Raw genomic sequence first — 25,200 nt, 5'->3', positions numbered from 1 at the left:
ATGTATGCCATTTTAGCAGACGCTTTTATCCAAAGCAACTTAGTGATGCGTGCATACATTTTACGTACGGGTGGTTCTGGGAATCGAACCCACTGTCCTGGCGTTGCAAGCACCATGCTCTACCAACTGAGCTACACAGGACCACATGTTGACAGGGTTTTGATGGGATGTGTAACTGTTGATTTTGTGTGTGTGTAGGGAGGAGTTGACGTACGAGATGTTGATGTTAGAGCCACGGGCGTCTGATGATGAGACTCTGGAGTCTGAGGCCTCGATAGGAACAGCAGACAGCTCTGAGAACCTCAACATGGACCATGAGGGAGCCGCCTCCAACCCCTCTGGTGAGACTGGAGAGTGTGTGTGTGTTCTACATGTGGTCGGTGTCTGTCGGTGTCTACATCTGTGTGTAGTAAACACTTCTCTCTAACCAAGTCTTTCTCTCAACAGGTACCTACCGCTCCCGGAAGTCTGAAGCCAAGAGCCGCCGCGGCCTCCGGAGACAACCCGACTCTGTGGACTCAGTCGACTCCATCTTGTCCACCGCCTCTTCCTCCCTCTCCTCATCCTCCTCCTACCATCCCTCCTCCTCTATTATCCCTCCTTCCCCCAACTACCGCTTCCGCTCCTCCTCATCCGGACCCCTGCTCGCCTCCTGCTCATTGGGCCTAGGGGTCCCCGTAGTGGAGTCTGAGGGGGACCCGAGGGGCACTGTGGGGGTGAAGAGCCGCCACCGCCTTCGGCTGAGTAGGAGCTCGCCGCGCGAAGCCCCCGAGGGCCACAGGAGGGAGTCTGACTTCAGCTCGCCGCCCCAACAGCTGGTTCTGTATGGCAGTAACGAGTTTATGGTGTGAGGGAGAGTGGCGGAGAGACGAGACATCCGAACCGCCTTCCGTCCCCTATGCCTATAGAATGTGTATGAGGGAGGGAGGAAGGGAGTGAAACAGGGCTGGAATGGGCCATGTGGGCATCCGTCTCTCACTTCTGTCCTCCCCTAGCTGTGCTCACCTCTCTCCTTCTTCCCTGTGCCAGTCTTGCCTTGGAGGACGGCCGCCGTCCCACGATGCAGTTGGGCGCCATCCGCTTGGTGGGAGTGGGCTGAGAGTGAAGTGAAAGGCGATGACTGGAGAGGGAGAAAGAGAGATGGAATGAATGAATGAAAGAAATAGGAAGCCTCGGGAACTAAGATGGAGGAGTGGCAGGAGGCTGTAGATGAATAAAAGGGGGAAAGAGAGAGTGAGGAAAAGGATGAGGTTGGCTGTCTTGACTCACCTGTCTTTTTTAACTTTGACCTCCAAACCCCTTGACCCCTGCTGGAGCCTCAGGGGCACAGGGGGGCTGGAGAGATGAAAAGAGAGAAGCCAGTGGACAGCGCCATCTTTTGAGTGGAGGACTAAAGTGGATTGAGCCACTCAATAGCAGAGTAACTGACTGAGAGCACTGTCAACCATTTTGATAAGAAGCACTCAGCTACTCTCGCATCTGCTTTCAAGTTTACATGATACAGCCCGTCCACGAGGCTGCATGCTCCTTCATTACACTTGTTTCCTATGCCTGTTCAAGAGACTACTGTGATGATGTTATAAACATGTGTAATATGAATTATTATTATTATTATTATTATTATGTTATTAAAAATATGTAAATAGAAGGAACTCCAGTGGTACTGGGTCATCCAGTGTTTATAATAACAGTCTCTTGTCAGGAGTCTTTTGTGAAGTGTATGGGATTCAGGTTATGTTTTTTTGTGTCATTTTGTTATTTGATTTGTTGATTTTAATGGGGTCGGTGCTATCGGGGATCTTTGGGACGTCCCTACCCTAAACCCTTATCCTAACCCTAACTATAACCATAACCCTTACCTAACCCTAAACTTAACAATTTTTCATTTAAACTTCAATGGGGTAGGGACTTCCCAAGGATTCCAGGTAGCACATACCATTTTAACAGAGCCACTTGATGTGTTCAGTTGCTGCCACTTCTTCTCATGTGAAATAATACATGTCGTGCAACAAGAGATTGACATCCGTCCATTCAGACACTTACGATCATCACAGCACTGTTGCCATAGTTGTTGATGCTGCGACTACGGTGTTCAATGTTTATCAGTCATAATGTATTGTAATACCTTTCCCCTCCATCCATTGTTTGTCTGTGTTCCCCCACAATCCTATGTTGAATCTTCATTTGTTCTGAAACATCAGTGTAAAGAGTAACCAAATCAGGACTTGAATATTTTTTGTCTTTTTATTGGTGTATTATTGTTGTTGTTATAGTTGCAGTTGATGCTATTGTCATCTTTTTGGTGTAATATCATTACTTGCGTGGCAATGGTGATTTTGTTAAGATGAAATACATTTGTATCACCCATCTGTACCAAGAGGAGTGTGTGTGTGTGTGTGTGTGTGTGTGTGTGTGTGTGGTTGGTTATCACTACTGCTCTGTCCATTTGATGTCAACACAGTCCAACCTTTATGACAGACACACACACACACACACACACAGTCCTCTGCTATGTATGTCCCATACAACCTTTGAGCCAGCCAAATCCTTCACCTCTGATTTTTACATTGGTTCAAATATGAATGAACCTTTCCATCCACTTCACTACTGGGCTTGCCTGAACAGTAGCATTTACTCTATGCTAAAGGTGTATTTAAACACCTCACAGAGAAAAGGCAATCAGTTTCAACCGTCCAGTGTATTTAAACAGAAGATAACAGCTCTGGTACTCTAAGATAAATACTTCTATACTCTGTCTCTGTCACTCTCTATACTGTGCAATATCCTATGTGTGTCCTGTATGGGGGCCTTTTAACTATCTCTTCTCACCAGTGCTTAACCTGGGGTTAAATCAGTATTATATTGTCTTGCCGTTACTGTACTGTACTTTCCATCCGATGCTTTACAACAAGCACACATCTGAAACAACACAATCGCAGTCTTGTCATAGGGAAGGTGTAGGACTTGATCGCAGAATAGTCATCGTAATGAATAGGGAACTTCATGTAGCCTATGTGTTTGTCACAAGCTTGCCTCTTCTTCAGTGTGCATTGTTCCATCCAGATTCTCCACTGTGTCCGAAACAGGTAGAGACTTCACTTGCTGCTTGTTGTCTACTATTAGGGTGAAGCGGCTGAACCATGGTGGGGTTTTAGGGAGCAGGCACCTCGACCAGTCACAACCAAACCTGGGTTGTAATCATTAAGCACCGAATGGAAGAAAACTGACTGAAACAGGAAGGGACTACCCGAACTGACTACCAATAAGAACCGCTTGTTTTCGTTTTACTTAGCAAAGCTTTTTGCTATGGTGTGCCCTAATGAATACGACCCTGGTTATCAGAAAGAGCACTCAGAAGTTCAGTTTGAGAGGGGAGCACTGGGGGTTGTTGAGGGGCGTGGGAGAAAATAATATCCGTTCATACTGGTCAAAAACCCACAATCTAATCACGGTATTTGTACACCCTAAGGCTGGCATTGGCTATGGCGTCCTGCTAAAGTGAATGTACCTATCACTGGAAGGCAATGCTCTGCTTTCTCTTGTTGTTTTGTTGTTATTTTTATATACAGTATGTATATTGTATTTATGATCATGCTTATGAGTGTACATTGAAAAAAAAAAGCCTGTTATAAAAAGGATATATTATCCTGTGTATGACTCCTTATATAATATTAATCATGTTTAATGTTTTTTACAGGCTCAAAAAAAGTCTGTCATGTTTGTGCTACAGCAAAAATCCAACTTAAGCAATTGTATCTCCTTTTTGTGTGCGCTAATCTGGACACAGTTGTATGTATAAGGTGCAATTTGTGTAATATTTCTTTTTTTTAAATTATACAAATATATGTCTATGGTAAAAAAGAAAAAAAAATATGGGAAAAAAATAATGTGCTTATTAAAAAAGTTAAACTGGAGCAAAACTGGTGTGAATTGTGTGATTAAATTATGTTGTCCTACAAAATGAGTAAGTCACATTTTCCAAGTAAGTCAATTATTAAAATTGCAGTAGTTTATGAGTCACAATAAAAGGATACTTAATTGGACGGTTCATAGCAAACGGCATGATTTGAGAGACTACCGTAAAACGAGTATAATTAATAGCCTGGGCGTTTATTTGCTTCAATCATTGAACACAACTGGCGCTTATTAGAGACAGGCTTATATTTGAGCCAGGTGTCTATTTCCTTAATGCACACAGCTTTTGCTCAATAGAATGTTGACCGCTCGCATCCATTGACCCCTCCCCCACCCTTAAAGCACCAGTTAGATGTCAATGTCATCACTGAGCAAAACTCCTGTCACTGAAGCTGAACTTTACTACAACTAGATATTTAACCGTGTTTAAACTGGGCCATGTTGAGGTGGTAGAACTGACTAAATGAATCATACAGGTCTTATAACCTATTCCATTCTACAGGTAAACATGCTTGGCTCATGTCTGTTATTTCCATATAGGCTATGTAAATATTTGTTTTTTAACCTGCCCATTTATTAAATTGCTGAAATTATTTGAATGAGTATTACTCTTTTTATTCACTTAGCTACTTCCTTTTTCTATTGTTGCATTGTCAAGAGGTTATTAACCTGCAAGTAAGCATTTCATTGCACTTTGTACTCCATGTGTGTATGACAATTAAACAAACTAGAACTTAGAAGGGAAGGTGGAGGGCAGCAAGAAAGAGAGGGGAAAAGATGGCCATCTTTGTGGTTAGATTATAGGTGAACAAAACATTGAAAATACATATGCATATGCCCTTAAGTTATGTGTCCTCAAATGTTACGGAATGTAAAAATCTCACATTAGCTGGTAGAACTGATGAAATTAATCATAGAGGTTGTCGTGGCGTGACTTACTTTAATGTATGACTGTTATTTATCGAATCACCTATCTATGTTTAATTGTCACTCGATTAAATTAATAATGTAACAATTAACTCATTAGGAATTTGGGGCACCGCGGAAGAAGTTGTTTAACGGGTTACCATCTCCCGAATTAAACTCTTAGAAGATAAACATGTTATATATCGATAACAGTCACTTATTAAATAATTTCCTCTAATCATTCTCATTCTGAATGTCGCATAATCCTTCAACCTGCAAGAACCCTAACCTTATTGATGAAACAGCAATACACAAATTGGCTTACTTATTTATTTACTAACTAACTAAATAATAACACATTACAAACACACATTGATTACTGACGTAATACAATGAAAACAGGTCCCTAGTGGACTGGACTAACATTAGCATGAATGTTTGGGTAGTGGAGGGTTCAGAATGGAAGGGAGAGACAGAGATTCAAACTATCGTAGTTACTTTAGAAACTACGCTCGCAGTAATCATAATACTTATGCACCCTAATAATCGCTCATTCGGATTAGAAATGCAACATGTATTTACGTGTTGCTGTCATCGATAGTTGAGTTGATGATGTAGGACTCTGGTTTGCCCACCAGAGATCTCAATATCCTTGGTAGAGTTTCTGGTCGTAGTGGTGGTTAGAATGAATACTTCAGATGTACCAGAGGTTGTCTGAGAGGGATTGTCCTTTCCAACTCGTGTCTTTAGTGGAAGTTCTCTAGACGACTATACATGCCAGCTGCAGACTGAAATGATAAGGTCTAGTGCATTGTCTTCTCCTTCACCTCGTGTAGAGGTTGAGAGTTTCAGAGTTTCTCCATTTCAAACGTGTGGACTAACGTCTCATGCTTTCTGGTCTTTCTGAAATTCAACCATTTGTAACGTTTAGCTCACGCTTCACGTCTGCTGGTCTAAAGAGTTTCAACCATTTTAAGCCGTGGGACTTGCTGGTCTGGTAGAAATTCAACCATTTGCAATGTTTGGCTCACGCTTCACGTCTGCTGGTCTGTTGTTCAAGGCTTTTTATGCACTCCATTATGTTTGTGCTCATCTGGGCGTGGCCACTGACTGAGAACAAATCAATATGGGAAACAATCATATCATCTAGAACGCTAAAATCACATTATTATTATTTTTATTATAATACTTAATCATTCGTTTTATACAACAATTAGATGCAAACCTCATAACTGGGAAGTGTACCCGCCCTCCAGAGATACAGTTATGTTGTTCCACCGTCTTTAATGACATCACAACATAGTAACGAATTTGACATGATTGTTTTTTAAGTCCCCACCAACCATTTCCCACATACTTTTAAGTAGGAATATTGTTTCATTATCCACTTTTGGATGTTGGAGTTTTGGCGGGAAGACTTCCTTTGTTAACAACGGGGTCCTTTCTCCCAATACTTCATGGCAAGGAAGAGAAAGTCTGCATGGTATTTACGACCGGTCATAAAACTGGGCCCCAGGAAAGGGGGTGTTCAAACCTTTGTCTAGCCGGCATGTTTGATCCTCAACCCATGAGGGCAAGTCATGACAAGGTCTTATAACTTATTCCATTCTACAGGTATTTGTTTGGGATCATGTCTATTAATATAGCCTAGGGTCTATGTAGCTTCTTATCTGTCATGTTTAGAGTTGTGTTGCTCTGTTATGCGGACTCTTGAATTTTTCTTTACAGTTGAGTTGCCCTAGTCGTGTTAGTATACTGTAACTTCAAAACTAACGAATTACATGTTGCACCTCTACCTTGCTACCTTGCAGATGAGCCAAGGAGGAGATCAGATGAGAACAGCAGGCCAGTGGAGCACTTAGAGCAGCAGCAGCCAGGGGCTAATGGTAAGGAAGAGGATGATTTAGGTGACCCAGACACAGGCCCAAAACAAGTGAAGCTACCCCAGTATCCCCTTGACCGTTTTGATTGCAAAACTAAAGAGACACACCAGACAAGACAGACACCGCAACAGAAGAGTAGGATATGATGGAGAGAGACACACCAGACAAGACACAGAAACAGAAGAGTAGGATATGATGGGAGAGTGACAAACCAGACAAGACAGAAATAGCAACAAAATAATAGATTATGGAGAAAGACACACCAGACAAGACACAGAGACAACAACAGAAGAATAGGATATGATGGAGAGAGACACCAGAAGAACAGAACAGGCCATACCAGAAGAGAATAGACAAAGGAGACAGTACCAAACAAGAACCTGAGAAAGTAACAGACAAGGCACAGACAGCAACAGACACAGAAAGTGAAAAGAGGTGGGTTGAGAACACAGTAGACTTAATCACTTCAAGCTGCTCTATAGATTCTAATGACTTTTATTTATTTGCACAAATTATAACAGGTGAAATACAGACCCTGAAAAAGTAAAACATGGTTTACAAAGAATTTGCAGGTGAGGTGAAAAGGCCTGTAGAATTACTATTAAAACAATTTACTTTAACACTTTTTACAAACCAGGACAATACGAAAGAGGAGGGTAAACAACAGACCTCAACATAGAAGACTAAGAGACAGCAACAGAAGAGGTCAGAAGAGAGAGGCCGCAACAGACGACACAGAGAAAGTGATGGTGAAAGGCAGAGGAGGGGTGAGCACACAGGCTATATCACTTAAAGCTGCTCTATGGATTCTAATTACTGCACAGTGTGTGTGTGTGTGAGAGAGAGAGAGAGAGGGTGTTTGGGTAATGTGGGATTCTTTCATCAGCTCATTAGATAGGTCAGAGTCTATGTTTTAAGTTGTTAAATGGTAGTCAAGGGGTCTGAATACTTTCCGAATGCAATGTATATATATATATATATATATATATATATATATATATATATATATATATATATATATATATATATTGGCATTTGTCCTATTTTGTTGCCTTACAACCTGGAATTAAAATTGTTTTTTGGGGGGGTTTGTATCATTTGATTTACACAACATGCCTACCACTTTGAGGATGCAAAATATGTTTTATTGTGAAACAAACAAGAAATAAGACAAAAAAACAGAAAACTTGAGCGTAACATAACTATTCACCCCCCCCCCCCCAAAGTCAACACTTTGCAGAGCCACCTTTTGCAACAATTACAGCTGCAAGTCTCTTGGGGTATGTCTCTATAAAATTGGCACATCTAGCCACTGGGATATTTGCCCATTCTTCAAGGCAAAACTGCTCCAGCTCCTTCAAGTTGGATGGGTTCCGCTGGTGTACAGCAATCTTTAAGTCATACCACAGATTCTCAATTGGATTGAGGTCTGGGCTTTGACTAGGCCATTCCAAGACATTTAAATGTTTCCCCTTTTTACATTTAAATGTTTCCCCTTTGAGTGTTGCTTTAGCAGTATGCTTAGGGTCATTGTCCTGCTGGAAGGTGAACCTCCATCCCAGTCTCAAATCTCTGGAAAACTGAAACAGGTTTCCCTCAAGAATTTCCCTGTATTTAGCGCCATCCATCATTCCTTCAATTCTGACCAGTTTCCCAGTCCCTGCCGATGAAAGACATCCCCACAGCATGATGCTGCCACCACCATGCTTCACTGTGGGGATGGTGTTCTCGGGGTGGTGAGAGGTGTTGGGTTTGCGCCAGACATAGCGTTTTCCTTGATGGCCAAAAAGCTCAATTTTCGTCTCATCTCCCTTCTTCCATATGTTTGGGGAGTCTCCCACATGACTTTTGGTGAACACCAAACGTGTTTGCTTATTTTTTTCTTTAAGCAATGGCATTTTTCTGGCCACTCTTCCGTAAAAGCCAGCTCTGTGGAGTATATGGCTTAAAGTGGTCCTATGGACAGATACTCCAATCTCCGCTGTGGAGCTTTGCAGCTTCTTGGGTTATCTTTGGTCTCTTTGTTGCCTACCGTCCTTGCCTGGTCCGTGAGTTTTGGTGGGCGGCCCTCTCTTGGCAGTTTTGTTGTTGTGCCATATTCTTTCCATTTTTTAATAATGGATTTAATGGTGCTCCGTGGGATGTTCAAAGTTTCTGATATTTTTTCATAACCCAACCCTGATCTGTACTTCTCCACAACTTTGTCCCTGACCTGTTTGGAGAGCTCCTTGGTCTTCATGGTGCCGCTTGCTTGGTGGTGCCCCTTGCTTAGTGGTGTTGCAGACTATGGGGCCTTTCAGAACAGGTGTACAGTGGGGGAAAAAAGTATTTAGTCAGCCACCAATTGTGCAAGTTCTCCCACTTAAAAAGATGAGAGAGGCCTGTAATTTTCATCATAGGTACACGTCAACTATGACAGACAAAATGAGGAAAAAAAATCCAGAAAATCACATTGTAGGATTTTTAATGAATTTATTTGCAAATTATGGTGGAAAATAAGTATTTGGTCAATGACAAAAGTTTCTCAATACTTTGTTATATACCCATTGTTGGCAATGACACAGGTCAAACGTTTTCTGTAAGTCTTCACAAGGTTTTCACACACTGTATCACATTGCTGGTATTTTGGCCCATTCCTCCATGCAGATCTCCTCTAGAGCAGTGATGTTTTGGGGCTGTCGCTGGGCAACACGGACTTTCAACTCCCTCCAAAGATTTTCTATGGGGTTGAGATCTGGAGACTGGCTAGGCCACTCCAGGACCTTGAAATGCTTCTTACGAAGCCACTCCTTCGTTGCCTGGGCGGTGTGTTTGGGATCATTGTCATGCTGAAAGACCCAGCCACGTTTCATCTTCAATGCCCTTGCTGATGGAAGGAGGTTTTCACTCAAAATCTCACGATACATGGCCCCATTCATTCTTTCCTTTACACGGATCAGTCGTCCTGGTCCCTTTGCAGAAAAACAGCCCCAAAGCATGATGTTTCCACCCCCATGCTTCACAGTAGGTATGGTGTTCTTTGGATGCAACTCAGCATTCTTTGACACGACGAGTTGAGTTTTTACCAAAAAGTTATATTTTGGTTTCATCTGACCATATGACATTCTCCTAATCCTCTTCTGGATCATCCAAACTTCAGACGGGCCTGGACATGTACTGGCTTAAGCAGGGGGACACGTCTAGCACTGCAGGATTTGAGTCCCTGGCGGCGTAGTGTGTTACTGATGGTAGGCTTTGTTACTTTGGTCCCAGCTCTCTGCAGGTCATTCACTAGGTCCCCCCGTGTGGTTCTGGGATTTTTGCTCACCGTTCTTGTGATCATTTTGACCCCACGGGGTGAGATCTTGCGTGGAGCCCCAGATCGAGGGAGATTATCAGTGGTCTTGTATGTCTTCCATTTCCTAATAATTGTTCACACAGTTGATTTCTTCAAACCAAGCTGCTTACCTATTGCAGATTCAGTCTTCCCAGCCTGGTGCAGGCCTACAATTTTGTTTCTGGTGTCCTTTGACAGCTCTTTGGTCTTGGCCATAGTGGAGTTTGGAGTGTGACTGTTTGAGGTTGTGGACAGGTGTCTTTTATACTGATAACAAGTTCAAACAGGTGCCATTAATACAGGTAACGAGTGGAGGACAGAGGAGCCTCTTAAAGAAGAAGTTACAGGTCTGTGAGAGCCAGAAATCTTGCTTGTTTGTAGGTGACCAAATACTTATTTTCCACCATAATTTGCAAATAAATTCATAAAAAATCCTACAATGTGATTTTCTGGATTTTATTTTCTCAATTTCTCTGTCATAGTTGACGTGTACCTATGATGAAAATTACAGGCCTTTCTCATCTTTTTAAGTGGGAGAACTTGCACAATTGGTGGCTGACTAAATACTTTTTTCCCCCACTGTATATATACTGAGATCATGTGACAGATCATGTGACACTTAAATCGCACACAGGTGGACTTTATTTAACTAATTATGTGACTTCTGAAGATAATTGGTTGCACCAGATCTTATTCTGGGGCTTCATAGCAATGGGGGTGAATACATATGCACGCACCACTTTTCCGTTATTTTCCGAGTTTTTTCATTTCACTTCACCAATTTGGACTATTTTGTGTATGTCCATTACATGAAATCCAAATAAAAATCCATTTAAATTACAGGTTGTAATGCAACAAAATAGGAAAAACGCCAAGGGGGATGAATACTTTTGCAAGGCACTGTACCTTCCAAAAGTGTTGAAAAGCACATATCTCCCATTCGTAACACTGCCCTAATCCATCAAATGTTCTCATAGTAAAGTGTAACGTGTGTTTGTTTTTTTACGTCTCTGTCTCCTATCCTGTTCCCTTTAACTCTGCTCCTGTTCTCCAGGACGTAGGGGTTCTGCCCAACACCCAGACGTGGATCCACCTGATGTCCTCCGTTACCAACCGCCCTCCAGCTTTTCATTACATCATCTACAGCTACTGTTATTGTCATGTTGTCATTATCGACTAAGAACGTTTTCTTGCTCTATCATTCTGGGCACATAATATGTGAGATATTTAGATGAACTAAAAACACTAGCACTGCAAACACTTAGAACAAAGAGAGCAGCAGTGCCTGGACTTTGCAGTCTCCCTCTTTGAGTCTCCCTTCCGAGACTGGCTGCCTGTTGAGAACAAGTGACAGGCAGAACCTCCCACCCACACAGCAACCACCTCCTCTATATTTCACACACCAGAATTCAGTATTTTAGTCTGATTGCCATGCGAGTGTACAAAAAAAAATTGGAAAATATATTGACACAACTGTACCAAAAAATATAAAAGTTTATGTATTAAAATCTTAAATATTGCCATGTTGGTTTTCACAGCTGTTTCACAAGGTGTTCATTATTGTAAGTTGTAAGATATAGGGGCTCCTGAGTGGCGCAGTGGTCTAAGGCACTGCATCGCAGTGCTAACTGTGCCACTAGAGATCCTGGTTCGAATCCAGGCTCTGTCGCAGCCGGCCGCGACCGGGAGACTCATGGGCGACGCACAATTGGCCCAGCGTTGTCCAGGGTAGGGGAGGGAATGGCCGGCAGGGATGTAGCTCAGTTGATAGAGCATGGCGTTTGCAACGCCAGGGTTGTGGGTTCGATTCCCACGGGGGGCCAGTATAAAAAAAAAAATGTATTCACTAACTGTAAGTCGCTCTGGATAAGAGCGTCTGCTAAATGACTAAAATGTAAATGTAATATCCTTTGATGGTATTTATTTGTTCCACATTATTCATTGTTGTATGCTAGGACCTACAATAGATACATATATATTCAACCACATGGGTGTACTAATGAGCTATGCGAGATAGAAAAAAATGAATCATAAGAGGACTCCTGAAATTATACTATTTCAGTGTAGACAAGAGAAGGGCAGGTTAAAATAAAATATGACAGCCAGACAAGCCAGTGTATGAATCAAACGGATTTGCATATGAATTGAGTGGAAATTAGCTGACTTCGTGATCTGTAAAGTAAGTCAAGCAGATTACACGTTTTCTTTGCCATTTCCGAAACGTAGCAACGTTTAAGACATGGATTTAATGTTAACAAGGGACCCAAAAGTAGTTTGAAGTAATGTTTATATTTTATTAGCTAAATAAAACTTGTTTAAACAGCGAAATTGTCACGGAAATCACCCTTGTTTGCATAGCTAATTATATAGCAACGGACGCTAATAGTTTATTGAATCCCATTGTGACACAGAGGGGGACACTATTTGGCCGGGGGACATTATTTGGCATGACAGGCGAAATCTCGCTTAGGGTCCCCAAAAGGCTAGAGCTGGCCCTGCGACCAGGATTACCAAGTGTAGATACAAAAAAAAGTATTCCCCTGGTGTTCCAATCTGCATTATCATCACTGCTTTCAATATACTGAGCACATATCTCTTTAATCTGGGTATTCAATCCCAATGAAAGCACTCCAAGCACTAGTACAGAAATTGTATTTGTTTTATTCATTCCGGTTTAAATACAGACACACTGTAGAGATTCATGCTACGGTAGTATAGTCAAATGCAAAACCATGCTCTCATTCCAGCTTCTATTGGAAGAAACATTCTCAGAAATATTAATAAAGTAAAACTGTTATACTTTCAACTTGTTTGCAATCAGACATATCAAACCTACAGTAGTGGTTGTGTGTATATATATATATATTTTTTTAAAACTATTGTAGTGCAAACAGTTCCTATGTAACCGAAAATATCCTGGACAAAACCCGTTGGCATAAAAACAAGTCCAGAACAAATTACTTATTAATAAGTAATCGTTCTCTCTCTCAATCTTCCCATCCTTCATTTACAAATCTTAAGTGGGTCATTGCTATTCAATTGAAAGCACCAGGGTCGTGTTCATAAAGAACAAAATGGAAGAAAACAGAAACCGGGAGGTACGATCAGTACTTCTCCAATAAGAAACTCTTGTCTTTGTTTTGTTACGATGTGCTCTAATGAACACCAACCAGCAGACATGCCTGACCCAACAGCACTTCATTCAAAGGGGAGCACAAGGAAATTCAAAATGACCAACAGTCTTGGAACAACAAACTATAACATACAACTTCAATAGCCTAGTTATGGCTATGTTGCAAAACTTCACCTTTTGACCTTTGGGGAAAGCTTTTTTGCATGTTTGAGATAGTCTGTAGTCGCAGACTGCAATGTAGTCTGTCTGATATACAAATTATAATCAGTAGTCATTTAGGATGCAAGATGATTTGTAGATTTGTCAGTCTGCAGTCACCAACTGCAATGCAGTCCATCTCAAACACCAACTTTGTATTCTGTAATCCTATGTGAGGTGTTACCATTGACACAGTACAGCTCACACGCCACCTTCAGTCCAGACTACTACTGAATGTATTTCTTATGTTGGATGCGTGAGTTGAATTGCATGGTCACATGCAGCTTCAGCCTTCCAGCATACATTCTGGTTCACTAAATGCCAAGGCCCTAGCACAAACACTTGTCAATTAACCAACTTAAATGTTTGAGGTCCAGCTGAAAAAGGTCTTACCATACAGTAGCTGTGCATTCTTACTATATGCTTTATCTGTATGTACATTATGTATGCAGCAGGCAGCTATGTATGTGTGTGTGCATGGCAGGTAACTTCATTCCGCAAACATGCACAGGTATCTAAGCATACTGTAAATGCCAAATGTTCCCAATACAGCTGATAATATTTTAAAATACATGTTTGTTTTTTTAGGATGTATCGTCTTAACAGCAGTAATATTGAACAGATTTCACCCACGGCCCTAGAAAAAAAACATAATTCTTGCTTATGAGGTAATTAATTAGAACATGCTGGTATGTGACACTTCTACTGAGAGGTGAGCTGAGGCATACTGTACCAATGAAAACATAATATAATCACTCTGCCTCGATCCTGTATAAACAGTCAGAGAAACATGGGCCGAATAAAAGGACCACAGCAAGTAGACAAACCATAAGTGTGTATCACACACTAGCTGTGTATGTTACTGTACCTGTCAGGGCGATTTTCTGAGAAAGAGGAATGGAAGAGGTAAACTGCACAAAGACCACAGTTAAAAGGGGTTAAAACTGTTTGTAGCCCATCTTCAGTCTATCACTACTGGCCCTAAGTCAGGTAAGGGGACACCCTGGCATGAAGAGTGACACAGAGAACCACAGGTTGGGTTGACACGAAGGAAACATTGATGAAACGTTATCAGAAGGCCTGGGGCTACAGGAGACTGCAGGCCCGATACATGGTCATTCCGGAGGGGGACGTGACGTGCAGGGAGACGCTCTCATTGGCTGAGATGAAGAGGACGGTGCCCCGCCTCAGGGCGATGTCAGATAGGGCAGCGGCAGAGGTGGCGGTGGCCTCACCCTCAATCACAAGCAGGATGCCCGCACAGTCCACCGGGGCCACCGTGTACTGCCTGACTGAGGCTGGCACCTGGAGATGGAGAGAGTGGGGAGAGATTGGGGAATGAGGGGGAGCAGAGAGAGAGGAAAAAGGGAGGGGAAAGGGAGTAGGGGGTTGGAAAGAGAGGGAGGAGGAGGGGAGAGAGGTAGTAGGGGATGAGAGAGAGAAAGAGGGAAAAGTAGGGAAGTGGCGAGAGAGAAAGGGGGAAAAGTAGGGAAGTGGCGAGAGAGAAAGGGGGAAAAGTAGGGAAGTGGGGAGAGAGAAAGGGGGAAAGTAGGGAAGTGGGGAGAGAGAAAGGGGGAAAAGTAGGGAAGTGGGGAGAGAGAAAGGGGGAAAAGTAGGGAAGTGGCGAGAGAGAAAGGGGGAAAAGTAGGGAAGTGGGGAGAGAGAAAGGGGGAAAGTAGGGAAGTGGGGAGAGAGAAAGGGGGAAAAGTAGGGAAGTGGGGAGAGAGAAAGGGGGAAAAGTAGGGAAGTGGGGAGAGAGAAAGGGGGAAAAGTAGGGAAGTGGCGAGAGAGAAAGGGGGGAAAGTAGGGAAGTGGGGAGAGAGAAAGGGGGAAAAGTAGGGAAGTGGGGAGAGAGAAAGGGGGAAAAGTAGGGAAGTGGCGAGAGAGAAAGGGGGAAAAGTAGGGAAGTGGGGAGAGAGAAAGGGGGAAAAGTAGTAAAGTGGGGAGAGAGAAAGGGGAAAAAGTAGGGAAGTGGGGAGAGAGAAAGGGGGAAAGTAGGGAAGTGGCGAGAGAGAAAGGGGGAAAAGTAGGGAAGTGGGGGGAGAGAGAAAGGGGGAAAAGTAGGGAAGTGGGGAGAGAGAAAGGGGGAAAAGTAGGGAAGTGGGGAGAGAGGCGGAAGGGAGGAAAGAAGGAAGAGAGAAGGGGGAGAAAATGACATGACATATTTTCAAATTTGACATAGATATGAGCCACACTGGAACAAATATCATAATGCCTACTTCAAGAGAACCATTCAAACAGAGATTATTGTCAAGGCGGTGTGTAATTGTTTGTGTTGTCTGGCATGACAATGACCATAGGAGTTGGGAAGACAGCACAAACAGATCTGGGACCAGGCTAAATAAGTAAGTAATAACCTGTATCCTCATGACAGTGAAGTCAGGGACAGGGGGGTCATAGAGGTAGACAAAGGGGTCTGAGGGGTCCTGTATGGAGGGGAAGATCTTGGCGCTGGCTGGAGCGGGGCTGTAGTTCAGCATCTCACATAGGGTGTTGACGTCGATGAACTTGGGCGTCAGGCCGGCGCGCACCGTGTTGTCCGAGCAGGCCATGCACTCGATGCAGTCTGAATAGCATTGAGAGAGAGACAGAGAGAGAGAGAGAAAGAATGGGATATAGGACGCTTTCTTTCAAATTGACTTTGGAAAAAAATTAAAGATTAGAAGAATTCTCACTGCTCTGTATTTGAGATTCATTGTAACTTTACATGTCAACATATAATAATATAATTTATGTAATAAACAAATGTCATATTTTAAATGTATCAAATATGTATTTCAATAGCTAATCTCATTGTATAACAACAAATAGATCCACACACTGATATAGCTCCCGAAGTGTAGTTTAACATCAATACAAGTGTGCAGAATATATTTTTTCCTTCTACATTATCGTCTCAATAATCCAGCACCTGGGACACGTGTTTTTATGGATGTGCGCATACCACCCCACTAAACAATAGCTAATCTATTGTATTATACACCACGTGGCCAAAGGTATGCTCGTCGAACATCTCATTCCAAAATCATGGGCATTAATATGGAGTTGGTCCCCCCTTTGCTGCTCGAACAGCCTTCACTCTTCTGGGAAGGCTTTCCACTAGATGTTGTAACATTGCTGCGGGGACTTGCTTCGATTCAGCCACAAGAGCATTGGTGAGGTCGGGCACGGATGTTGGGCGATTAGGCCTGGCTCGCAGTCAGCGTTCCAATTCAATGGGGTTGAGGTCAGGGCTCTGTGCAGGCCAGTCAAGTTCTTCCACACCGATCTCAACAAACCATTTCTGTATGGACCTCGCTTTGTGCATGGGGGAATTGTCATGCTGAAACAGGAAAGGGCCTTCCCCAAACTGTTGCCACAAAGTTGGAAGCACAGAATCGTCTAGAATGTCATTGTATGCTGTAGCGTTAAGATTTCCCTTCACTGGAACTAAGGAGCCTGAACCATGAAAAACAGTCCCAGACCATTATTCCTCCTCCACCAAACTTTACAGTTGGCACTATACATTCGGGCAGGTAGCGTTCTCCTGGCATCCGCCAAACCCAAATACATCAGTCGGACTGCCAGATGGTGAAGCGTGATTCATCACTCCAGAGAACGCGTTTCCATTGCTCCAGAGTCCAATGGCAGTGAGCTTTACACCACTCCAGCCGACACTTGGCATTGCGCATGGTGATCTTAGGCTTGTGTGCAGCTGCTCGGACATGGAAACCCATTTCATGAAGCTCCCGACTAACATTTATTGTGCTGACGTTGCTTGCAGAGGCAGTTTGGGACTCAGTAGTGAGTGTTGCAACCGAGGACAGACGATTTTTCAGCACTCGGCGGTCCCGTTCTGTGAGCTTGTGTGGCCTACCACTTAGCGGCTGAGCCGTTGTTCCTCCTAGACATTTCCACTTCACAATAACAGCAATTACAGTTGACCGGGGCAGCTCTAGCAGGGCATACATTTGACCAACTGACTTGTTGGAAAGGAGGCATCCTATGACAGTGCCACGTTGAAAGTCACTGAGCTCCTCAGTAAGGCCATTCTACTGGCAATGTTTGTCTATGGAGATTGCATGGCTGTGTGCTCCATTTTATACACCTGTCAGCAATGGGTGTGGCTGAAATAGCCGAATGCACTATATTGAAGGGGTGTCCACATACTTTTGTATATATAGTGCATTTCCATTGTACTCTAATCGCTTATCAATACACAACTTTAACACATCTAGTTGACCCTTTCTAAGAAGCTGATTGGTTGACCCCTGACCTCCATTGAGGTATGCGTGCGGTTCATTGGCACCCAGAAACATGGCGTCGCCTGGCTCCAGCACCACGCGGTTCAGGAAGTAGATGGAAAAACAGCCGATATCACCCGGATACTGGGAGTGGAGCTTGAGCAACAGTTCACTGTTACTGCCCGATGTGTCCTTCCCTGCAGCAGCTGAATGAGGTACGAGAAAAGCCTTTAACATAGGGTCGTGTACATTAGGGCATGCAACAGAAAATGTTTTGCTACAGAAAATAATAATTAGTGTTTCTTATTGGACAAGTCCCTCCCTGTTTCAGTTCACTTTCTTCTGTTCAATGAGATTTGTATCTCAATAAGACTAACCTGGATAAATTAAGGTTTGATATTACACAGAAAGCTGTCTTGGTGCAAGAGGTCCTTTGGAAAACTTGACTGAGCATTATGCAGTAGAAAATATACAATCTCAAGGAGTATATAATTTATAATTCATGCACATGTACTATTGATTACAGGGGTTAAAGAAAAAAATAAATCGGATGACTGAAATTTAAGTCATCTCAGATTGATTGTCTGGGGCCAAGTTAACCTCCCCTTTCATGTAAGAAAGTCATGACCATCTTGCTTTTAGGGAAAGAGGATAACTTTTTACATGTATTAAACTGCGAGTTTGACCAATTCCAATCCCCTTGCTTAGTGGGTGCGGGGTGCTCCCTGGGAGAATTTGTATGTAGCAGGACTGAGAAGCTCAGTTCTAATGACTTTTTAAAAGAACATTCTACTTCAAGATTATATATTTTTAATTATGCTGACACCATCTTAAATATAAATTTGACCTCCAGAAATGGGCCCAATAACATATTGGTAAAAAAGAATGTTCTAATTACTTTAACATAATGCACCATGCATATAGCAGCCTATGCATGGTCTATATTATCAGATGTGCTATCAGCAATAAGCATTATCACCAGTAGCCTAAAACAATATCCTGATTATTATTATTTTATTATACATATGAATATATAAGTTATTATAAATCATTCACTCAAATTAGATTTTTTTGGTTTCTATTACAAAGTACAGTGCCTTCGGGAAGTATTCAGACCCCTTGACTTTTTCCACATTTTGTTACGTTACAGCCTTATTGTAAAATTGATTAAATGAATTGTTTTCCTCATCAATCTACACACAATACCCCATAATGACAAACAGAAATACCTTATTTACATAAGTATTCAGACCCTTAGTTATGAGACTCGAAATTGAGCTCAGGTGCATCCTGTTTCCATTGATCATCCTTGAGATGTTTCTACAACTTGATTGGATTCCACCTGTGGTCAATTCAATTGATTGGAAAGGCACACACCTGTCTATATAAGGTCCCACAGTTGACAGTGCATGTCAGAGCAAAAACCAAGCCATGAGGTGACAGGACTATGTCGAGGCACAGATCTGGGGAAGGCTACCAAAAACATTCTGCAGCATTGAAGGTCCCCAAGAACACAGTGGCCTCCATCATTCTTAAACGCAAGAAGTTTGGAACCACCAAGACTCTTCCTAGAGCTGGCCGCCCGGCCAAACTGAGCAATCAGGGGAGAAGGGCCTTGGTTAGGGAGGTGGCCAAGAACCCAATGGTCACTCTGACAGAGCTCCAGAGTTCACCATCTCTGCAGCACTCCACCAATCAGACCTTTATGGTAGAGTGGCCAGACGGAAGCCACTCCTCAGTAAAAGGCACATGACAGACTGCTTGGAGTTTGTCAAAAGGCACCTAAAGACTCTTAGACCATGAGAAACAAGATTATCTGGTCTGATGAAACCAAGATAGAACTCTTTGGCCTGAATGCCAAGGAGGAATCCTGGCACCATCCCTACGGTGAAGCATGGTGGTGGCAGCATCATGCTGTGGGGATGTTTTTCAGCGGCAGGGAGACTAGTCACAATCGAGGGAAAGATGAACGGAGCAAAGTACAGAGAGATCCTTGATGAAAACCTGCTTCAGAGCACTCAGGACCTCAGACTGGGGCGAAGGTTCGTTGTCCAGAGCACACAGGACAACAACCCTAAGCACACAGCCAAGACAACGCAGGAGTGGCTTCGGGACAAGTCTCTGAATGTCCTTGAGTGGTCCATCCAGCGCCCGGACTTGAACCCATCTCTGGAGAGACCTGAAAATAGCTGTGCAGCGACGCTCCCCATCCAACCTGACAGAGTTTGAGAGGATCTGCAGAGAAGAATGGGAGAAACTCCCCAAATACAGATGTGCCAAGCTTGTAGCGTCATACCCAAGAAGACTCGAGGCTGTAATCGCTGCCAAAGGTGCTTCAACTAAGAAAAGGGTCTGAATACATCTGTAAATGTGATCTGTTTTTTATTTTTAATACATTTGCAAACATTCCTAAAAACCTGTTTTTGTTTTGTCATTACGGGGTATTGTGTGTAGATTTATGAGGGAGGGGAAAAACAATTCAATCCATTTTAGAATAAGGCTGTAATGTAACAAAATGTGGAAGAAGTCAAGGGGTCTGAATACTTTCCGAATACACTGTATGTCATTGCTCCTTTAAGAACTCTGTTGTAGACTCCAGTTGTAAAACAGCATTTGTAAAATGATGCCACGCACGCAATTGAAGGAGTAGAGAAATACTTGGTAGCAATTTAAAACTGGGATCCCCCTCTTTTTTAACAACGGCCAAAACTGCTTTCAAAATACATTTGACAAAACTTCTTTCAAAAGTTTTACACTGATCTCCCCGAGCCGACTAGGTGAAAAATCTGTCGATGTGCCCTTAAGCAAGGCACTTAACCCTAATTGCTCATGTAAGTCGCTCTGGATAAGAGCGTCTGCTAAATGACTAAAAATGTAAATGTAAATCTCAAAAACAACCTCTCCAGAGTCCATATGACGGAAATCCGTTGCAGTGACTTAGAACTTTAACCCCTGTGATTATAAAAAAAGCTATTTTTGGAACATGACATATTTGGCATGTCAATGACCACAGGAGTTGGCTATACAGAACAAACAGATCTGGGACCAAGCTAGTTGGGGTCTACCTCCATGGAAGTGTAAGGTGTCACAAAAATAAAATGCTTATTGTATGATGCTCACCTTCCTCAGTGACTCTTTTCACCAGCATGTTGAGCTGGTCCACAAACACTTTCTTCTCACAGTTCATCATGCGGGTGAAGCACTTCTTCAAGGCCAGCGAGGTGCGGCCCGCCTCCCCTATACTGCTCAGCAGCTCCTCCGCCGCCTCGTTCCCTACAAGGGCGTGGAATTCTGGCACGGCTGGGACACACACATTTTACACTCTTAGCAAACTTGAATACAATACTCGAACGGATTGTAACAGTCAGGGCTGGCTCTAGCCTTTTGGGGGCCCTAAGCAAGATTTGGTTGGCGCCCCCCAAATTAGTGGCCCCCTTCTCAGCGGTGGAGAGAATCATGCAGTTTTAATGTTAATTTCCTACAATTTTAACGGTAACAGTTTGCTAATCATACAAAGCGTGGGGATAGGGCTCTGCCTCCCATAGAGAGGGGTGCCATTTTTGTTCCACTTCCCCGCTTTCCCCATACTTTTGAATGCACTGCTAAGTGATACAATCTGTTTCCACTAGCATTGCTATATTCTCCAAAAATGCTAGCCAGGAGATTCTGGATGTTGCTAAATAACCAGCTAACAAACTTAAAAACAGTTTGGATGAAACGGCAACACCCTAGGTAAGTCAAAAATGAGCTAAAACTTCAAATGAACCATCCCTTTAAAGGGATCATTGTTCTCTACTTCATTTATCTTAAAGTGAAGGAAATCCCTCAACTGACCTGCTGAATACATTTTAAAACATGGACTATAAAACAATGATAATGGACAGTCTGCAAGATACGGGACTCACATTTGAGAAAGCCAATGATCTCTTCCACAGGCCTGAAGCCACAGAGTCCTTCAAAGTGGGTGAGTGCGATGGCCATCTCAGGCTTGTGGTTGTTGTCAGGGTAATGCTCTGGAAACTGAGCATGGAGCCGTCCAGCCAACTCCTGGTGTGTGAGCCAATAGGGAAGAGCAATTTGATTACCAAAATGAAACAAAACACACCATTTTAAAATGTAATCCCCTCCTCCTCTTACTTTTGTTTTTGGGTTGTTCAGTAGACATGAAACCCTTGTTTTCATTTTCTGCTGCAAAATGCTTTGCTACTGTGTCCCCTAACGAACACGACCCAAGACTTACCCTGTTTGGATGGGCCTGTATGGACAGAGCGGTGTTGACCGACAGGACCTTGAAGAGGAAGGGAAGCTGGCCCTGGAAGGTATCTTTGACCTTTGACCCCAAGCATGCTGGGTAGTCTGCAATCCACTGACCAAGCGTCCTCTGGGCTATCCTGTTGTCCTTGATGAGGGCGTCTCCTTTGGGGTGAGCACCCATCCACAGCTGCAAGACACACAGGGAGAGGCCTCATTATTGACCATACAAGAGTATTTCTCTTTTAAAACAGTTGACATCGCTTTGTGATTTAGCTTCTTTGTCATCCATTGTGATCAAGTTTTTCAAAGATGATAAAAAGACACCTGAAAACAAACTAAATTAATTAAGAAGTATGAAAATGTCAATAACATCCAATGAATGACAAACAGGATATGAATAACGTTCAATAGAATGATCTTCAATGCATATACGATAGCCTAGGTGCCATCCTAGTTAGCTATTGTTTAGCACCAGAGGATTGTCTTAAACAGTAGAAGGCTATTGACTATGGATGCTGATTGCGTTGTATGACAATGCATCTGCCCATTCACCATTGCATGTAACTATGTGTTTCACTTTGACAAAATGTCACCACTCCCATACCCAGATCTATTAACAAACACTCCCTGTGAAGCTGAAGCTAAATCAAGAATGACTTGTGACAGGGCAGGCATTGAGGGAGCTTTAAGGACAAGAGAATTTCAGCCAAAGTCCTGAAGGGCTTTGTGAAAACCAACCTGCAGGACAGTAATAATACATTGGAGGGGGGGAAAACTCCTTAGCCTATATAAAAGGGTAATAATTGAACGCTATAGCCTACTGAAATGTATATCTAAATCCAGTGGGGAACTGTAAGGGCCTTCTACACCTTCAGAGAAAGCCTAAGGATTTATAAAATGATGTATTATTTTTTATGTACATTTCTAGTTAATCTTTTCTATAATTTAAATGTTATTCTGATTTCTTCAGTTTGAGTTGGAAAGGGAAAGGTTAACACTACAGAGAAAAAAAGAGCCAATCAGGATTTTTTTTGGGGTGGACTCAGGGGAGAAAAATGTAGCCAGAAGGCATCTGCCATTTACAGAGGAGAACGACTGCCTCCTCTCATTGAAGCCACGGCACTGCAGGCATCGTTAGCGGAAAACAGGATCCCCCATTATAGTGAATGGAAAAAGTGCGATCTTCGTTGTCAATCTTTGTGTCAAAAAATATAAAAAAATTAAGATAATCATGGTAATAATAATAATTGCTTTTAATACACCAGATGTATGTCCTTGAACCAATTATTTTAAAATCGCACACAGAAGAGTATAATTTACTTGCTAATGGAAGCCTGCAGTACCCCAGTCGGCCTTCAACTAAAGTTACTGAATGAGAGGGGGCAGCACTGTGCTAGCATGCAAAGTCACTTCTTGGAGTAGCTCAATCTGTGCATGTTATATGTCTCCATGAAACACTTATTTTGACTTCAATGGCTTCATCTGGCTATTGGGTCTTCACATAGGAATGAATGGTTTCACGTGATCAATGGTTTTGTTCAGTCATTGGCCATTCAACATTTTGACTTGCAATGGGTGGGACTGTTTTTACAATATTTTTTTTATTTTTTACTCCCGCCTTCTCGAACGCCTAGACACTTCACTCTTGAGAGTGTGCGCAGTAGCCTAGTTTAGCCATGGTCTAGATAGGTTGTGTTGTATTGTGCATGGGCTGCAGACACAAATGTTATCGGGGAGGTTGTTTTTGCTAATTTGTTAACATCGCCCTTCAAGATTACATTTCAACAAGAAGTAAAGTTTCAAATGATCATAATTTGTTGAGTGGCACTGTTTTTTGCAGCTCACTTGCTGTTTGCTATCTCTGAAAATAATGCGTGTGAAACATTGTTGCATTTATACTTTAGATCACTGGTTACTTTGTGTGCTGAACGTGATAAAAGATGTTCGCAATGGAAAGTACGTTGTAAATTTCGATTTGGAAATTACCTTTAACGAATGGGTCGCTTTTAACAGTATGCTGTGTGTGACTGCTCTCTTTCTATCGGACGTGTCAATGTGTTTTACAAAACATTTTTTCTCTTGCACACGGAGTGCGCAGATTATGGTCGCTGTCCTTTCAGCACCATGGGCCTGTCACCTTAGATGTGTCACTGTAGACATCGCTACGCTATTGGTGAAAGTGTGATAGTGATGGTGTTAGGCTACCACAGGTTGTTTAAGCGTTTTTTGTTGTTGTTGCTGGTAGCATTATTCTGTGTGTGAGTGACAGCCAGATGTGTAGCTCAGGACCGTTTGATTCATTCATGATGTCATCAAAAAAGCATTGCTACTCCTGCATTAAAGCTAGATATAATGTTGTGCTCATTAAGTGGTGATGATGATGTTATTCTTCTTGATTTTTGAGTTCCAATAGTCACGGTTCACCACTGTCTAAATCTTACCTCGGCATAATGTTTGTCTGCTTCAATGACAGCTGAGGTATCCCCACCAACAACCAGCTTGGCCACCTCACTGTCCTGACCGACCTTCCCCCATGCATAGTTCTGCACCGCACAGGATAGTGGGAATACTGTAAAATGAGAACACAGAGCCACATTGAGTGCCTTTTCAATATGAACAACATGCACACCAATTTTATCACAAGTCTACAGTATGACTGAGAATTGCACTTTTGAGTAAGTCCCTCCGCACTGCTGAACCTGCGACGTTCATTGAAAGCAAAACATCAGCTACTTTATAGGTTATTGAACCCAAACAACCATTTAAATTGAATATATTAATGTATCTCGTGTAAATCATGTGTTCTCATTTTCAGAACGCTAAACAATACACGATAACTAATGCGTTTGTGTGCTCTATTATGAAGATACCCTCGCGTGCTGTAACAGTGTAAACGTAATCTCTGCTACAATTTCAATGGATGCTTGCGAACGAAGTTGCTTTATTTCACATTAAAATAAAAAAACATGCGCTGCTCTTCGATTACTGTTATATGGCGACATTGTCGCTACATGTGACAGTGTCATTAAAGGTACTTTACGGATTAAATCAATACAAAAAGGGAGAAATAGGTCTCACCTCTTACTTCCTCCATGGCTGTAACGTCGGCTATTACTGTAGTTCTGACGTCTTGATATGGTCATGGGCTCATATTATGCTGCGTTCAAAACAACTGGGAAGTAGGAACTCGGAAATCTCCGACTTCCGACATCAGTGCGTTCAAGACAACCGGGAACTCGCAGATTTATTTTTTTATGGTCATCCTACTCGGAATTCCAAGTCGGATAGTCTGTCATCTTTCTAGAGCTCCGACTTTCCGACCGGAAGATTTCCGAATTCTGAGTTCCCAGTTGTCTAGAACGTGGCATGGAT

At 42.6% G+C, this 25,200-nt stretch overlaps 2 protein-coding genes across 2 annotated transcripts in view; one reads left to right on the top strand and one right to left on the bottom strand.

Annotated features, from left to right (window-relative positions):
* Positions 1–956, top strand: part of LOC311135072 (unconventional myosin-IXAa-like) — a gene marked incomplete at its 5' end in the record, with an annotated part of 144,648 nt that extends 143,692 nt beyond the window's left edge. Inside the window, 2 exons of the mRNA XM_084168942.1 lie at positions 199–341; positions 448–956. Coding sequence (XP_084025068.1) covers positions 199–341; positions 448–851 — 547 coding nt within the window. The 3' untranslated portion in view covers positions 852–956. The remainder of the gene's footprint in view (positions 1–198; positions 342–447) is intronic.
* Positions 957–12,662: 11,706 nt separating this feature from the next.
* LOC311134922 (mannose-6-phosphate isomerase-like) lies at positions 12,663–24,960 on the bottom strand. The gene is made up of 8 exons (XM_084168688.1): positions 24,907–24,960; positions 24,270–24,397; positions 21,815–22,015; positions 21,480–21,621; positions 20,695–20,874; positions 17,607–17,780; positions 15,709–15,917; positions 12,663–14,656 (listed from the first exon to the last, which is right to left on the bottom strand). Exons 1-8 carry the CDS (start codon positions 24,920–24,922, stop codon positions 14,438–14,440), a joined length of 1,269 nt encoding a protein of 422 aa, XP_084024814.1. The 5' UTR covers positions 24,923–24,960; the 3' UTR covers positions 12,663–14,437.
* Between the last annotated feature and the right edge of the window lie 240 nt (positions 24,961–25,200).

This window comes from Coregonus lavaretus (assembly GCF_964263955.1).
Source record: "Coregonus lavaretus genome assembly, chromosome: 9".
Taxonomy (NCBI): domain Eukaryota; kingdom Metazoa; phylum Chordata; class Actinopteri; order Salmoniformes; family Salmonidae; genus Coregonus; species Coregonus lavaretus.
Note: the sequence above shows the minus strand (reverse complement) of the source record. Positions and strands in the feature narration are given on the sequence as shown.